Source organism: Hibiscus syriacus, unplaced genomic scaffold (assembly GCF_006381635.1).
Source record: "Hibiscus syriacus cultivar Baekdansim isolate YM2019G1 unplaced genomic scaffold, ASM638163v2 tig00111095_pilon, whole genome shotgun sequence".
Taxonomy (NCBI): Eukaryota; Viridiplantae; Streptophyta; class Magnoliopsida; order Malvales; family Malvaceae; genus Hibiscus; species Hibiscus syriacus.
Genome location: NW_024062980.1, coordinates 1,716,731 through 1,735,864, shown reverse-complemented (window position 1 = coordinate 1,735,864; position 19,134 = coordinate 1,716,731). Strand labels below are relative to the sequence as shown.

The window sequence follows — 19,134 nt, the reverse complement described above, 5'->3', positions numbered from 1 at the left end:
CCTATCTTAAAAAGTTCAAGACTAGTTTCACTTATCTAAGAGAATGATTGCTCATCATTACTACGTATTAGTTCAAGATATGTTCACTAGTGCTTAAGCAGCTAATCTCGCTATTTCTCTACTGACAAAATTATTTTCGAGTTTTAGAAGAATTTTTTCGCATTAGTGTGGGAATGTTAGTAATGCTCAATCCCATATATAGTGGGAAATACATTAGGATTGGGTATTTAAGGCTTCCATTCTCCATTCCCTTGTTGAGTGATAGAGAACAAAAAGGCTTCTCGCATGTCATCTCTATCATTCGTCTATCTTGTCTTGTATTGTCTCATCTCAACTTGGCTTGGCTCGTGATCGTGGCAATACGTGTCTTTGACACATCCGTAAGGTTGCTATAGATAACATTCGTGAGGAATTTCTTTCTGAAAGAACAAATGAAGAAAATGTGAAACACTTCTATTATTTATAGGTTAACACATCCTCATCTCTTCTACCTAGGTAAATTTTGAAGAAGAAATTTCTTCTCAGAATGGGAGAGTTGTAACACCCCAGATCCCGTGTTAGTAGTTCAGGCCGACCCGATATGTTTAGATAACCCAATTTCTTTATAGGAAAGTTAAATCCATTTAGATGTCTAGTTGGGCCTTAGTTTGAACCCAATTCAAGATGGGAAAGGATATGCTTAGTTGGAAGAGGAAAAAAAGGACTAAATGAGCAATTAACCCCTTATTTAAGTAAAAGTTGAAAATCCTCGAGACTTTACTTGAACCACTCTACCCCATTTCTCACCAAACACTCTTCTCATTCTATTTATCTTTATCTTTTTTTCCTCTTCAAGACAAAAACTTTAAGAGATTCAAACCTATTTGAGTTTAGTAAAGGTAAGAATGTTAATTCCCATTTTAAGAGCTTCAATTTAAGCCCTATATTTTAATTTTTAAATATAGAATCCAAAAATGAGTTTAGTGGGAGTTCAAGAACCTAGAGGATTTTAGCTCATTTTTTAGGGATAAGATGAATTTAGAAAGTGTTTGTAGACTCATAAATGTTCTATAAACAAGCTAGTGACACAATTTTCATGCTATGTTAGTGAGAGAAGTTTGATAAGCTTCCAAAGCTAGAGGAAAAGATAAGTTAGCTCTTGGTTGAATTGGAATGTTTTTTAGCTACCAAGACTTTAAGGTAATACATTTCTAACCTTGCTATACCATTTTTAGGTCTTTTAGTATATTGGCTTGGAATGCATTTAACTTTTAAAAGGTAAGAGCATGATTACATTAAATCTTAGCATTATGTGTTTTTATGTTGTACGTTGACTCTTTATGGCCCTAGCAAACTCAAATAAGACTTTAATAACATTTAGGGACCTCATTAGAGCTTTTAGGATGGTTTAAAAGGGTTTTAATATGCCCAAATAGGCATTTTCAAGTATCAGTATCGATATTAAAATAACAATATCGATAAAATTCTTATGCAAGGCAAAATATAGGGGGTTTTGGGTAGAAATATCGATACTTATTCTTTGAGTACCGATACCAAGGTTTCAGTTTTGATACCTGAAGGAGGGGTTTCAGAACTGATATTTTATAATACAATTTCTGTACCAATAGTCATGGAAGTATCGATACTGTAATACCTCAAACCCGAGTCAATAGTTCGGGTTAACCCAAAGCCCGTAACTAGAGCCTATAAGATCTTCCAAGCCAGTTTAGACCAGTTCTTAAGAGTATTGGGCATAAGATAGACCCAAGAGTTAAAGCTAAGTGGTGGTTTTAAGTTGGGTTTAAAATGATATGGACCAAATTAGCAATTTACCCATAGTTTGTTTTAAAGGATAAAAACCCCTTATTCTTCTAGAATTCACATGAAAACCAAACCCATAAAACTATCTTCTTTTTTCTCTTCCTTTTTCCTCTAAAGAGAAAGCTTAAAGGAGAAAGCTTTTCAAATTCCAAGCTTAATTAGAACAAATCAAGTTAAGAACCTTAATCTTTATCCCTTATCCTTCATTTATAGTTCTTAATCTTAAGTTTTGGGTAAGATTTCCAAAAATGGTTTTTAAAGGTTTTAAGGGAATTAAGGTTTTCAAGCTTATGTTAGTGACTTTGAGTTATTTAGAGTGCTTATAACCTTGTTTTAAGCCTTAGATAAGTTAATAAACCCTTTTCTTCCCTTTAATTAGCTAAGAAAGTTGGAGAAAGTTAAAAGTCAATGTGGAAGGAAAAGGTGACCCCAATTATAGATAAAGAGAAATCAAGTAACACACTCACAACTTCCTTATACCAATTGTAGATCATTAGAAATAAATTTTAGCTAGAAAGTTAAGTTTTAAGCATGTTGAGTAGAATTACATGGTAGATTTAATGTTTAATGTTTTTAACATGTTTCTAAACTTTATTTATGATCCCTATAATCACATAAGACTTAATAACTAATTGGGAAACCTTAAGGTAGGGATTTTAGGAAGTAAAGGGATAAGTTTAGGGCCCAAATAGGGCATTTTAAAGGGTTGGTATCGATAATGCATGGAGCAGCATTGATATTGTTCTTGATAAAAGCCTAGATCAGAGAATTTTGATGAACAATATTGATACCCTTTAAGGGAGTATGGATACTGAGGGTTCGGTATTGAGACCGAGGGGTTTGGTATCGAGACCGAGATTCTAGAATGCCATTTTGGTATATGTACTCTAGGGAGCATTGACACCCAAGTTCCCATTATCGATACTCCCTCAAGAGTATCGATACTTCCTCTTTAGTTTTTCAACACTAGGGTATCGATGCCTTGGGTAGGGTATCAATACTACAAGGCTAGTATCGATACCAAGGGTTCAATTTGGTCATTAATTCAAGAGGATTTATAGAAGCAATTAAGGTTTCCCAAAAGCTTATAATCACTTCCAAATAAGACTACAAGTGAGAATAGTAATAATGCTTAGTTCAAACATAGAAACGAGATAAAGTTAGGAGAAATAAGACTAGACTTGTTTGAATGCTCGGAAAACTATCAGGACACGCGAGTTCCTTTAGAAAATATAGCATAGTCGAAATTATAGTTTCAGCCCGGATATATCCTTAGGGAGTGCAGAAGGTACTTTAAGATGACTAACTAAGGTCGAGACTTGACACTTGAAAGGGGTGGATTAGTCAAGGGTATGTTATCTGATGTAGAGATTATGGGGGCCATATACTCAGTAGATTAGAAGGGTACGTGAGCTCCGAGATGCAGCCCCTCAACTGCACCATGATGTCTACCATAGAGTAGAGAGTAAGTATACTCACTAAAGCATAACAAAACAATAGACTTGATAGCTTAAGCCTTTCAGTATAGTTAGTATGATTCAGTTGTTAGTGTGGCACTATACTAGTTAGCTCAGTGTTTGAAATTTGTTTCCTTACGCATATTAGGTGAAGTAGTAGATAAGCAGTAAAGTGATCGAAGTCCAGATCACACCAGTGCATATCAGAGTATGTCTTAGTGTTTTTAAAGGGCATGTATATTTTTTAAACATTGTTGTCCAGTTGAGTCGTAGATCCAGTAAACTGGTATGTATTACTTTTGAAATGTAGATATTTTATTTTGGGATTCCCAGTGTAAACTTTTAATTTATATTTTTTTATGGATGTTTACGTATGAAAATGGATTTTAAAATGGTCGTTTTAAAGTACAAAATATGAGTAAAAAGTTGGTTAGCCACTCCGACAGTTCCATGTAGCACTCTAATTGGTCAATTGTGTGTTGTACTAGTCTAGGGTGTTACAGATACCAAGGGTTGAGTATCAATTCTCCCCATAGGGGTATTGATACTACCCCTTCTCCCATAATTGATTTTTAAGCTGTTAGCATCGATACTCAAATGAGAGTATCGATACTACTGGGTCAGTATCGATACTGAGAGGATTAGTATCGGTACCAATGCACTTTTCTAACTAAGAAACTATGGGAATCTAGAGGTAATTATTGAGGGACCCAAAGCATTCTTAAACTCCCCAATAAGACACCAAGTGAGAACAATATTAAAATTTTATGGCACCTAGAAACCTGATAATTTAGAAAATCATAAGACTTGCCTTGTGTGACGTTCGGGAAAAGAGACAAACACTCGAATCACTCTAAAAATTGGGGAACGATTGTATGTTAAGTTTTGGTCAATCCCAAGATAGTGCACTAGGGAACTTCTTTGCTAATTAGGCGTAGATGCCCTAAGGCTCAACGGAGCAAGTTATTCGGGTGTGCAGTTTCTGTTGTAGAATTTCATATCCTACCCTAGGTAGGTTAGAAGGGTATGTGAGCTCTGAGATGTAGCCTCTCAGTCACACCATGATGCCTACATCTGTATGTATTATTTTGCTTAGCATACTTGTAAACCAATAGTTATGTTGTAAACATGTGCATTAGAGGATGTACGTAGTATAGTTGATTATTAATGTGGCACTGAGCTTGTGAGCAGGTTAATAGAAGAAGCTTTTAGAGGAGCCATCGCCTAGACCACCTTATGTCAGCCGCCAGCTTTTGAGTACGTCTCCAATATTTGTTAGTGTGCATGTATTGTTTATGGACTCTTGTATGTTGAGTCGAAACGATATGTTGAATATTTTGTAAATTTAAATTCAAATCATTTTGGGGCTCCTGTATTTTTAAAACAAGTATCATGTATTTATTTTATTATTTATTTCAATGGATAGATTTAAATGAATGAATATGTCATTTTAAAAGAAATTTTCTGGGTCAGCTACTCCAGTTGTCTGTGTAACGCCTTAGTCCGTCGATCTTCAGGTCGTACTAGATTAGGACGTTAAGATACTAATAATATTATTTTACAGTAGTCCTATTTTTCCTAACAATACCAATGTATAGGAACCAATATCATCAATGGATTTTTTGGTTAGTGAATTTTGAATTATCAACTAAAGGAAATGAACCGCCTCCAACCAGAGCATGAGGACGTTGAGTTATCTTTGTTATTGAAGAAAATTAAGAGATGACCTTGATATTTTCAAAAATAAATCTCAGATTAAGTCACTTTATGACATTTTCTCGATTAAAAGATGGATAACTTGTTATCCTTCACATATTATCTCTAAAAATTGCTAGCCCACCAATGCCACTAAGTAACCCTTTCACTCACAAGAACCTCCAAAGAACCCATATCTTTCTGGCTAAAGAGCATTATGACCTCCGAACCAGCTACTGTGCATAAGATATGACCTCTTATAGGTTCACGTAACTTACCATAACAAAATCTAAGATCTAACGACAAAATTTGTTAGCATATTAATCTATAAGTTGTCATGATTACCCTGAGATTGATACCCACCAACTAAGGTTGATGTAAATACCTTCTAGTCATGACTGAGCAAAGGATATTTCTTTTAGAACTTATTAACTTCCCTCTTCTTGAGCACCCTCCTTAATCTTTCCCCAAACAACATACTCTCCATTATGTCTTCACCTCTCTCATAAGAAAAAACAGGTAAATGGTCGTATTTGCATTGGTTGCAATTCTTCGTCTAATTAAGAAGGGTGGATCACTAATGATTGATGCAACCTATTTGCTTCCATCAACATATTTAATAATTTTAAATTATTTTATTAATTTCCTAATTAAGTTTGTATTAAAATCAAATAGGAGATTTGTTTTATACTAACTTAAGTTTTCACTCAAAAATATATTATTCAGATTAGTAAAAACAACAAATTTACAAATATCTTAAAACTTCAAAAGAATTCAAAATATAATTCTTTAGAAAAAAGAAAGTTAAAGTACAACTTTAAGATGACTCTTTAAAGTACAACTGTAACCTAAACAAAATACATAAATATCATGTGAGCCTTCCATTTTAAATTAATGAGAGACATGAATGTAAATATAGAGAAAGATTGAGTTATTATTGATACAACTTGAATTTGTTTCTCCTTTTATTTCTTTCTTTACAGAAGAGCTGAAAATCCACGTCATTAATGATGTACAAAATTTGTGGATTATGGCCAATACAGTCTCCATATTGCTGTTTCAATGCTTTTAGCGTGTTTGATACATTCATGAAAATAAAAGACGTCAAAATTAGCCCCTTCAAATAGTCATTTTGATATTTTTTTAGAATATCATACTTCAACATTTCATTTTAAAATGAAAAAAATTCAAATATTTGATCAAATAAATATTTTAACAATTAGTTTTTTTTATATTCTGACTTTAAACGTTTTAATTTAAGATAAAAAACACTTTTATTCTGAAATGTTAATTATTTATTAATTAATGATTTCCATTCATAGTGGAATCTCTCTGTCCAAAATGAAAAATTAAGATTAAAATACTCCAAAACATAATAAAAACCAAAATTATTATTTAATAATTAAGACTGAACCTAAGTTGTATTACAACCTTGGACGGAAACTTTCACATTTCCCAAACAAATCAAGCGAACACCCTCATTCTTGCATTGCAATCCACATTTTGACCAAAAAGTTCTCAAAAAATAGACAAAGGCAATTAAAAGTTATACCATCCATTTTCTTTCTCTCCTAATCAACCAACCAAAACACACTAAAGCCAAAACTTGCCAAATAGGTTTGCAATTTCATCAAAAACAAAAGAAAAAAAAGGAGTAACTTTCACTAATCTAATCCAAACCCATTACAACCAAACTCCTAGACTAACTTAAAAAACAAAAGGAGACCAAAAATTTTAAAAAAGTGAGTGAGAAGGGGAAAGAAGGCAGTGCTCAAGCTCACCATAAGACTATAACTGCTTATGCCTCCTCATTTCCAATATCTTCCTATGTGAATTCGAATGCAACTTACTCGAAAACGTCGGGCTGCTTGCAGGACGATACTCCGGAACCAAACGCCCCGAATTATACCTCACTCCACAAGCATTGCAGAGCGTTTTAGGCCCGAGCGGCCCTGCCCTCCATTGCGGTGTCTTTTCGGCACCGCAATGCTGGCATTTCCTTCCCATAGTCCTCCAATGATTCCCCTCGGCTGTAGTGGTGGTCACTTTCTCATGAACCCACCACCATCTGTTTCCCTGCTCCCTACATTTGTGGAGACGCTTTGACCTCGCTTTTACCGGGATCTTGACATTGCCTAAACAATACATTACGATGTTACTGTTTGTTAAGGTTACCGATGCCGAGCTCGGCTGCTTTGTCGTCGTCGCTATAACATCCACGAATGACGTCTCCACTGCTGGAAATGCATCCTTGTTTGATAACCATTCCAGTTCTTCCTCTGCAAAATCCTGCAAAATTAGCTCTTCTGGTTTAACTCAGCCTAGTTGAAAAATTGGGTAAACTACTTATTTGGTCAACCACCTATTATTGATCACTCAATTATTTTTTTTTCTTCAAAATCACACCTATCCTTACCTTTGGGCTTTGTTTTATTTACCTACCGTTAAAGAAATAATAATAATATTAAAATATCATCATAAGATAATATTTCGTAACATTGAAAAATAATGAAAAAATATCATGTTAACATGATGTTAAATTTTTAAAGGTAGTTGATCAATACATAACAAAAAACCGTAACATTAAGTATGATTTTAAAAAATAATTAGATGATTAAAATAAAAACTAAGTAATAGTTGAGTAGCCAAATAAGTAATTTACCCAATAAATTAATAACAAATGTCGTAATTATTTTAATAATTTATTACTTAACTAATTTTCACTAAACAAAAAAATTATTACCATTTTTTCCTGAATAAGTATACGTTAGTGGGGAAGAAAAGGACAAAAGTAGGTCTAGTAGGATTCACGTGCGACAAACAAAAGAGAATGTTGGACAAAGCAGACTTTTCGCATCGGAATGGAATTATAAAGAAACGGAGTGCTCGTATCAACTGTTACATTGATTACTAAGATAAGATCAAGAACTCATATTTCCCACTCCTTTGAATTACCAAAAATATCCTCAACATGACGTCCATATTACGCTGTCTCATTCAATAGAGTAAATGAACATGATGGGTAAACTCGTCCTAATAAAAAAATAACAAAAGGGAGCCAATCAGTAATAAGAGAATAATGCAAAGAATCAGTTTGGACTAAATTATAAGCAAAGTCACGTAATTCAATTCAATCAAACGCCGTCGGTTATGACCAGACCCGAATCATTTTCAATCCCTACTCGGGATAATCGCCCGAGTTAGCGGCGAACTCGGTCGCCGTCTAGAAGAGGAAACAACGGAATAAGTAATTAGATTGGAAGGGAGAAAAAAGAACTTACTGAAAAAGAAGAGTTGTTAGGGTTAAGAGAAGAGGAGGAGGAAGAGTTAATCTTTGAGGATTTGTTGTTGTCTTCTTCGTCTTCTTCTTCTCCGACGTCGGAGGCGAAGTCCAATAAGGTGTCGTCAAAACAGGCCGCCATTTCAAAAACTTTCATTCCTCAACGATAAGGTGAAAAACTGGGGAAGAAGAAGAATAAGAGGGAAATATATATTTTTCTTTTTTATTGTTTTAGTGCTGAAACGAGGGATGCCATTTCCTAGGGTTCCTTTCTCTTTATTTTTTTTGACAAATTATTTATTTATTTGAATGGTGGTGAGTAACGTTTGTCTGTAATTATGGCCCACATTCCTTTTACCCTTTTTCATGAAATCAGTACAGTTTGATGAATCTCTGAGGAGTCACTATGCACTTGGATACATGAAAATGCACTGAATTGATTAAATACTGTCGGAGGGGGGATATTAATTGTTGGATAAAGTATAAATAGTTCCTAATTATAAATTATAGGGTTTTATTTTGTTAAATCTTCGATTATAAAAACTTATAAATGTTTACCTAACATGAGTATCGATATTGAGGTATTTTTCAAAATATCGAATCAAAATTTGGTATCGATACCCTAACACTATAGTATTGATACTTGGCCCAGGAGTATCGATATTATTCTCCCATTTCAGCATGTAATAGTCACTCAATATCGATACAAAAATGAGGGTATCAATACTTAGGGGTCAGTATCGATACGGAAGAGCTCAGTATTGGTACCAACGGACAGCTTTGGATAGATAATCCAATAGTTAAGGGATTAGACTTCAGGGGCCCAATAGCACCAGAATGCCAACAAATAAAACTACAAGTGAGAATAGTAATTAAATGCAGAACAATCAGAAACAATAACAACTAGGTTATCATAAAACTAGCATTTTTTATGCTCGGGAAACAACCAGGACACCCGAGTTCCTTTAGTAGAATACGATCGTCTCAGTTGGATATCCTAGTTAGTGCCAAGGCACTTTAGTTACCGATTGGGTGCAGATACCCCAAGACTCGATGGAGTAAGTTGGTCGGGTGTATGTTTCCGGTGCAGTTTCAGATTTACCCCAATACCCGAGGGTATTACTAAGAAGGCTAAAGAGGTGTGAAATTTGAGATGCAGAACCCTCAACCACACCATGATGTGCTTAGATAAGCTTGATTTAAACAATTGGGTTAAGTACGAACATAATTGGGCTTGAGATGAAGCCCATAAGGTATGAAAAATGGTATTTTTGATTTGGGGTCAAAATGGGGAGGACCAAGAGAGAAAATTACCCATAGTTTGAACCAAAAGAGAAATCATTTAATTGTGCATATGTCACACGTTGGAAGGGATTCTCTTCCTTTTGTCTTCTTATTCTTTATCTTTTCTCTTATCATTCTTCCTTTCCAGCTTTTCTCTTCACTTGTCCTGAGGTGGGAACTTTATTTTCCAATATCTCAACCAGGATTTATAAAGGTAAAAACTACAATCTCCTTCCCTAGAGCTTTAATTCTAGCTTACAATCTCAAGGTTTGGCCATGATGACCAAAATGGGGTTTTTATAGAGGTTTTAGTTTTAGGGATATTCCTAATCAGTTCATAAGTGTTTAAAATAACGTTTCTACTCACTTAAAATCTTTAAATATGTTAGTAATCATTTTATTTACTTGTGGTTAGTGAGAGATGTGGGTGAAAGCTCTAAGGCCAAAAACAATGAGAAGTTGGTACTTGGGTGATCTTGGGAGCTTCTTCCATCAACTAGTCTTGAGGTAACACATTACTAACTCACTTATACCGCATGTAGATCTTTAGGTTGTGTTACGCTTACTTGTTGTATTTATGGGTACAAATATGGGGGTTATTATGATTTTTTAGAAATATGAGTTATTTGATGTTCATATTGTTTTGGAATTACTTATAATGATGTTATATGTAACACCCTAATCCGTCTGACCTGAAGACCGATGGATTAGTATGTCACACGGGACCGCCAAAGTGGCTAACCCAAAAAATTTCTTTAAAAATGACTGTAAATCATCATATAAAATCATCTATAGTAAGAATAAAATAAAACATAATAATAGTTTGAGTTTACAAAATATTGGTAGCTCCTAAGACATTTAAAATAATAAAATACTGAATTTTACAAAATAGAGTTATGATTGAATATATAAGGGTTTATAAAATAGTACATGACCTCTAAAATAACTCAATACGTACTATGGTGCCTTAGTTGGACTGAAACTACTATCGACGATAATGATCTGCTACTGGTTTCATAGGAACCTGCGCACAGAAACATATTCCGAACACTGAGCTTACGAGCTCAGTGCCACACTAATAACTGTGCACGGAAACGCATGCATTCACTAAATGAGTTGGCTTGTGGTATATGTATGAATACATGAAAAATACTGATATGAACTATTAAGTAGGCATCATGGTGTAATTGAGGGTTATGCATCTCGGAGCACACACCCCTTTAGCCTTCCTAAAATGCCCTAGGGTATCTGGGGTGAGATATGGAACTATATCAGAAACATACGCCTGGCCAACTTACTCCGTCAATTCTTTGGGCATTTACGCCAATCGGCTAATAAAGTATCGTGACACTGACTGGGATATCCAATTGAGATGATCATATTCTACTAAAGAAGCTTGAGTGTCCTGGTTGTTTCCTGAGTATCAAACAAGGCTAGTTTTATATAATCATAGCTGTTATTGTTTCTAATTGTATTGTATTGTTACTATTCTTACTTATAATTTTATCTATTGACATTCTATTGTCATTGGCCCATTCAAGTCTAACCCCTTAACCATTGGATTACCTATCCAAAAATATCTGTTGGTATTGATACTGAACCCTTCATTATCGATATTGACCTATGAGTATCGATAGCCACTCTTCGGTACCGTTACCTAATGACTGATACATGCTGATAGGGGATGGTAGTATCGATAATCTTACACCAAGTATCGAAACCAAAATCTTCTTCGATGTTTTAAAAAATACCTCAGTATCGATACCTTTATTAGGAGTATCGATACTCTACCCTTGGTATTGATACTCCCTTGAGTATCGATACTAAAAATGGCTAATGGATTCTGCTAAGTGCACCCGGTATCGATACCACCCTACGAGTATTGAGATCAGTCTAATAATATCGAACCTCCATGAATGAGTATCGATACTTGCTTCCTAAAACTCTTTTATTTTACACTAGTTGATGAACAATATCTGTACTGTCCTACCAGTACCGATACTTGTGCCTAGAAATGCCCTCTTTTTGGGTACGAAAAGTGCTAACTTTGTAACGCCCCAAATTCCAGGTTAGGAGTTTTGGGTTAACCCGAGATGGGCTTTAGATAAATACCTTGGGTTATAGGAAGTCTTAATCCAAGATGAGATGAGATTTGGGCTTGAAGTGAGCCCAATATTGAATAAAAATGACATTTTTTGTTGTAACCCAAAATCAGAATGACCAATAGGATAATTTTAACATTTAGAATTTCAAAAGATGAATTCCTTTAATTGCTAATGATATCACGTATGTTTTTCCTCCTCATTTTCCCCACACCAAGTTTGTTTTATTCTGTTTTTCTCCATTCACTTTCTTCTTCACCAAACTTTAGCAAAGGTCAAAACTTTGTAGTTTGCAAGCCTAGTTCAAGGATTCAATAATTGAGTAAGTTTTGGTTAGTTGCATGAGTTATGAAGCATGTTCATGGTAGATTGTATCTTTTGATGTTTCAGTATGTTTTAAGGCCTCTTTATAATCCCTTAAATCATCAATAAGATTATAATAACAATTGGGACCCTTAATAAGGCATTTTAGGGCAAAAGTTAACATATTTGTGGCCAAAGCAGAGCATTTTCGAGTACAGGTATCGATACTGAAAGAACAGTATCAATACTATTTTTCATCCATGGTAAAAATAGTCAAATTTTAAGAAGGGAGTATCGATACTCATTAGGAAGTATCAATACTGTAGGGTTGGTTTTGATACCCATAGGGTGGTATCGATACCAGTGACACAAATCGGATTCCAGAATACTATTTTGGTATTGGTACTCAAGGGAGTATCGATACATAGGGTAGAGTATCGATACTCCCAATAGGAGTATCAATATTGAGATATTTTTTAAAATATTGAACTGATTTTTGTATCGATACTCAGGCCAATATCGATACACCAACATCAGAATATCGATACTTAGCCATGAATATCGATACTACCTTTCTCTATCAGACTTTGTTAAGCAGTCATTATCGATATCAACAAGTGAGTATTGATACTCAAAGTTTAGTATCAATATTGAAAGGTCAGTATCAGTACCCACATACATATTTGGATAAGTAATCCAAGGGTTAATGATTTAGACTTGAGAGGCCCAAATACATCAGTATAATAAAAAATAAAACTATAAGTGAGAATAATAATTAATATCAGAAAATAGAAACAATAACAACTATGATTACATAAAACTAGCCTTGTTTGACGCTCCAAAAACATTCGGGACTCCCAAGTTTCTTTAGCAGAACATGGATATCCAATTAGTGCCAAGGCACTTCAACAGTCGACTGGGTGCAGATGCCCTAAGACTCGACGGAGTAAGTTGACGGGTGTAAGTTTCTGATGCACTTCTAGATCTCATCTTAGATACCTGATGATATCTCATAAAGGCTAGACGATTATGTGAGCTTTGAGATGCAAAACCCTCAACCGCACCATGATACATATTCAGTAATTCATATTAGTATTTTGCATGTTTCCTACATGTGCCTCTAGCCAGCTCATTTAGTGAATACATGTAGTACAACACAATTATTTAAGAGGCACTAAGCTCGTAAGCTTAGCGTATGGAATGTGTTTTCGTGCGCAGGTTCTTAGGTGATCAGTTCGGAAGTGTCGTCGTCACTAGATATTCTAGCTCAGTAAAGACCTTCATAGTACATCTTGATTTGTATTAGAGGGCATGTATTGTTGCAGACCTTATGTGTTCAGATGTAACTCTATTTTGATTTAAACTCAGTGTATTTATTTGGATTATTTGGGAGCTCCCCACATTTTGTAAACTCATATTTATTGTCACGACTTGCTTTATTTATGTGGATGGTTTTTATTCAGTCGTTTTACAATCATGTTTGAATTTTTTTTGGGTTGACCATTTCGTTGGTTCCGTGTGACATTATAATCCATAGATTTTTGAGTCATACTGGATTAGGGTGATACCTTTAGTAGTATCAGAGCGTCCAAGTTTAGTTGTTTCTAGGATCCGCGAGTTAGAGTGAGTCAGCGTCTATATATGTACATGCCTCTAAAGAGTTAAGAGTACTAAAATGACTGGATTAAGGTGTTACAAACTTTTACCCAAAGACCCTACTGAGGTTATCAATTGTTATTAAAGTTTTATGAGGACTAAAAGGGGTCATAATAAGTCTTTTAACATGCTGAAAAATATCAAAAGATGCAACTACCATGGACATGCTTCATAACTCATGCAACTTACCAAAAACATATCTAATGGTCTACTTGAGGTAGAGTTGAGCTAGAAGTGAGTTACCTTGATCTAGCTGTTAGAAATAATACCTCAAGGTCACCCAAGAACAATCTTCTCCTTGTTCTTGCCCATTGAGTTTTCTCTTACTTATCTCACTAAATAAGGAATCAACCATAAGAGTTACTAGTTTTATTAGGTGTTTAGGGATAGATTATAAATGATTTTTAATTCTTGAAATATTTGAAAATGGATCAAAACACTTAAGTTCTTTAAACCCCCACAAAACCCATATTTGGTTTCCATGGTGAAATGAAAAAGTAGAAGGTTTAAATGAAAACTCTAGGAACACTGATTTCGATTCTTACTTTCACTAAAACGGGATAGGATTGTTGGGCTACCCTGTTACCACCTTTGCTAGTGTAACTTGAAAGAAGAATGGAGAGAAAGAGTGAAGGAAAATGACAAAATGCAAGGGGAAAAGAGATCACATGCAATATGACATCACCACCAATTAAACAAAATACCATTTCAAAAGTCTAAGGGGATAATTACTCTCTTAGTCCCTCTCATTTTACTTCAAAATTAAAAATACCCTTTTAATTAAACAAAATCAACTTTTCAAAAGTCTAAGAGGATAATTATTCTCCTAGTCCCTTTCATTTTACTTCAAGATTAAAAATACCCCTTTTAACATCCATTGGGCCCAAACTAAGCCCAGTCTCACTCTTATTTGGGTCAAAGCTTCCCTCAAACTAATGTATTCACTCAAGGCCCTCTCATTAGCCTGAAACTCCTAGAGGGGCATATGAGGGGTGTTTGGGAACCATTTTCGTGCCTAAACACGACATTTCTAGACAGGGGTATCCATACTAGATGAACAATACTGACACTGTTCTTCCTATAGCCTTAAAGAAAGAAGTTTTGGGCTAGTAGTCCTGATAATCATTCATTATGTATTGATACTGGTAGGGAATTATCGATACTATGTACACTTTGCAAATTCTAGTAGCCAATTTTGGTATTGGTACTCATGGGAGTATCATTTCCAGGGGTAGAGTATCAATACTCTCAATAGGAGTATCAATACAAAGAATAAATTTTGAAACATCGAATCAATTTTTGGTATCGATAGTGGGGGCATCATCGATTCCCGTAAGAGGAAGTATTGATACTCTCAGTAAGAGTATCGATACAAAGTAATTTTATAAAACATCGAAGATGATTTTGGTATCGGTACTCGAGGTAGTATCGATACCACAAGGTTAATATCGATACTGCTAGGCCCAATATCGGTACCTTCATCCTGGTTTGGGTAGAAAACTTAACTTGTCTCAGGTACTTGAAAAAGAGGTTAAAGAGTCATCGAGGCTTGTCAAATAAGACTACAAGTGAGAACATTAGTAATAATCGTTATAACGAGAACTACACATTAATGTGAAATAAGACTAGCCTTTGTTTGATACTCAGGAAATGACGAGGACACCCGAGTCACTTGAGTGAATGAATGTTCGATATATGATTGAGAATAGAGAATCCAGAATTTCACCTATCAGTGCTAAGGAACTTTAGTATCAGTGCAATCGCACTTCCGTACCAGTGTTGAGGCACTTTAGTATAAGTGCTTAGACACTTCTATTATACGATGGCAAGGCCACGATACGTGCATGTACTAATACATTGTGTTTATGTCGATACTTTGTTATGATCTATGCTTCATGCATTTCGTTGCAACATGATCTAACTTGTTAGTATTCATAACCAATGGATGTATGTAGTATAATAGGGTATTATTATTCATCCTTAAAATTGAATTTATGTTTTTATCTTTTAAACACTAAAACACACTTCAAACACCTCCTAAATATATGTTCTAACATGATCTCAACTCTTTTGATTCTAAAACACATTCATACGGTATTAGTATTCATCCTTAAAATTGAATATATGTTTTTATCTTTTAAACACTAAAACACACTTCAAACACCTCCTAAATGACACTAACATGAATCTTATGAAAACACAACCTATATTTCATAAACCTCTTCTAACACTAATATACTTTCATAACGTCATCAAATAAAAATTTAACCACACTCACTAAATCACTTGTTTAAAAATGTATACTAACGTGCAATTTCAAATACCAGAGGTACCAAATCCAAGCATACATATCCCAAATAGAGAGGTAATGTGACGGTCGAGTCAATATTTGGATATTCACTCGAGTAAATAAGTGAAGATTTAGGTGGCGTTTGGTTTGCATGAATCCCTTGGAATTAGGGGGAATTGGAATCCAATTCCACCACTTTCCCATGTTTGGTTCAAGTTTTCAAAGGGAATTGGAATCTTAAATGACTTCAACTTTCCATCAAGGGAGGGAAAGTAAATTCCATCTATAACATGAGGGAATTAAAATCCTTTTGAGGAGGGAATATGAAATTTGACCATACTACCCTCATCATTATTTTTCATATATTTACTTTTTATTTTTCTTATTTTATTTGTTTTTTTCTTTTATTTTTTTCTTTTATTTTTTATATTAGTTTTATTTATATATTTATTTTCATTTGTATTTTTCTCTTATTTATTTATTTATTTATTTATTATGTATATACAATTATTAGTATTTTCCTTTATTTTATTCTTATTTTTATTTTATTTAGCTCGTTATCTTTATTTTGATTATTTTATTTATTTTTCTTCATTTTTTAATTTCTTTTTTTATGTTTTTTTTATTTATTTTTTATCTTATTTATTTTTTATGTCTTTTCTTTATCTATTTTTCCTTTTTTCATTTATTTTTATTTCCTTTATTTTATTTTTCTTTAATTTATTTATCTTCATTGCCTTTTTTTTCTAACATGCTTCTCGACTCTTTTAAGGGTACACTTCCGAATCCATCAGGGGTAAGTGATTGAGATCGTTATTTTTACCTTTTAATTTAAAGTTACAATCTTCTTAATTAAAGACAACTAGAAATTACGTAGTACCGAAATGGCAGTTCAAGGGTGCTAACCCTTCCGTGACTTGTAAGTTTTTGGTATATTTTTTTGGTAACTAATTGACATACTTTGATTGGGATGTATCGAAATATTGCTCTATCTTTTGATAACTTATTAACATATTTTGATTTGGATGATTTTAACGTATGATGTTCATTAGTATGATTTTTATAATTTATTGAAATGAATAATCAATCAATAAAATGAAAATTTAATATTTTTTAAATTTTTATAATATTTTGCTACATGTAAGTTATAACACAAACTAAAATTAAGCAAAAAAAAAAGGACAATTCTATCATTTTACATTACTGAAATCAAATTCATTTGACATGTCTGCGAACCAAACAAAATATGGAATTGAATTCCAATTCAATTTCCTGCCAACCAAACAGGTTTCAGATTCAGATTCTAATTCCTGACAGATTCCAATTCCAATTCCTTCACATATTCTAATTCCCTCAGAAACATTCCAGCGAACCAAACGCCACCTTAAAAATATTAGGCTAATTTTTTTAGAAACGTGGAGCCCAAATAGTAAACCCAAAGGATGAGGCTTGAAGACTCATGAAAAGATGAGGAATTATAGTGTGATTATTCCATTAAACTAAGAAAAATCTTGGATTTGTCATTCTTTTTTTCTTACCTGCCGTGGTGCATGGGAGAAGCTAAACAGAGGAGATTCTTTCTTTTTCGAAACTACACTTACTGTTCTTCCTTTTCTGTCATGTTGCTTTCATCCATCTTGATTCCTTGTATTTCTAGGAGCTTTGGGCGAGGTAAGCAATAGTTTGAATATATATATATATATATGTGTAAGATCCCCTTACACAATATAAAACATTTTTTAGTTTTACACAAATTTAGGAATGCTAGATGAGTGAAAACATATAGCTAAGATTAATAGTAAAAATGTTAAGATATTTACGGAGAAAAAAATAATGAGTTAATCTCAGTCATTTATTTCACTCATCCAACGATCTTAGATCTATGTAAAACTAGAGAGTTTTACATTATGTAAGTGGATCCTAACATATATATATATATATATATATATATATATATATATATTGATGGTAGGGTGGGCACGTGCCCATCCTGATTTTTTTAGAATTCAAATTTTTTTCTTTAAAACTCGAAGTTTTCTTCATTAATATATGTATGACCACTTTGAAATTTTATGTTGTTCACTCTTAAATTTGATCGTATCAAAAAGTTTATATTATTAATATATATGTGTCTACCTCAAAAAATTTTCTAGATCCGCCACTGTACGTGTGTCATCATCAAAACGCTAGAGATATAATGGGTATGAACGTGAACTAGTTTTGAAGGGAAAAGACTTACAAAGTGAGTACACTTATTTTCATTTCTATATTCTTATGGTTTAATTTCTACCCATGTTAGAAAGAGAAGTAAGGGGTCATCATAAATTAAGGGTAAGGAAAAAGCTTGAAGGTTGAAGACTTCCATTCTAGTTATTTTGTTAAGGTAATGTACTTTTATTTTTGGTAAATTCATATAATCATGAAAAGCAGTTGTGAGCGGTGGGTGTTACATGTTTAACTCTAATAGGCTTGATTTTTAATGTGTAAACTGTTTTGGATAAAGTTAAGAAATTTCAAACCTCGTTTCAACATTAAATGCAACATTAAGCCCATATGATGCTTATTTAAAACAAAAACAATAGTTTGCTTTCCTTCAAGTTCGAGACTTTCGATCCCTCCGATATTGTTGCCTCTTTTATTCGTAATCACGAATCATTTGAAAACATCTAAACTGACACGTTGAAATATAAAGCTCAATTATGTCATTAAGGGTGCATATGCTGTAACATATATCAATTTGTCATAAACATGTCATATTTCTCATAAATTTGTCATCAATACATTCAACACTTAATCTTCCTTATTGACCTTCACAAATAATGCAAAACACATGTCCATCACATGCACTTACCTTAGTCATACCTCATAAGGGATGGACTAGGAGAGTGGGTGGGATGGTCATATATGATTTTGTCCCTTAAAATTTTATAAGTTCTCTCTACTAAAATTTTATAAACTCGCCCCTAATATAAAATCATACGTTCATCCCTAATTGCAACTACTAGTTCACTTTTTTGTACATAATCTCAAATCATGGTACCATAGTTAACATCATGTATTTTCTCATCCATTTTAATTACTCACATAATGGAGCAACCTCCCTTAAAACTATCCCAACGCATAATGGAAAAAGGAGATACGTTGATAATTTTCTTTATTTAGCATTAAATATAATATAACTTAAAAAGAAATAGAATTATATATGTTCCATTTTTTGTATGCAGATATAAAACCATGAAAACAATAAAATTTTAATAGTATGAAAAA

General features: G+C 33.6%; 1 protein-coding gene across 1 annotated transcript; it reads right to left on the bottom strand.

Annotated features, from left to right (window-relative positions):
- Positions 1–6,434: 6,434 nt before the first annotated feature.
- On the bottom strand, positions 6,435–8,478 carry LOC120152677 (GATA transcription factor 1-like). The gene is made up of 2 exons (XM_039164858.1): positions 8,234–8,478; positions 6,435–7,241 (listed from the first exon to the last, which is right to left on the bottom strand). Exons 1-2 carry the CDS (start codon positions 8,387–8,389, stop codon positions 6,741–6,743), a joined length of 657 nt encoding a protein of 218 aa, XP_039020789.1. The 5' UTR covers positions 8,390–8,478; the 3' UTR covers positions 6,435–6,740.
- Between the last annotated feature and the right edge of the window lie 10,656 nt (positions 8,479–19,134).

Bases quoted from the DNA above. Each gene is read 5' to 3' on its own strand.
- LOC120152677 (XM_039164858.1), bottom strand. From the start codon at position 8,389: ATGAAAGTTTTTGAAATGGCGGCCTGTTTTGACGACACCTTATTGGAC. The intron at 7,242-8,233 runs GTAAGTTCTTTT...CTAATTTTGCAG, and splicing joins CTAACAACTCTTCTTTTTCA to GATTTTGCAGAGGAAGAACT.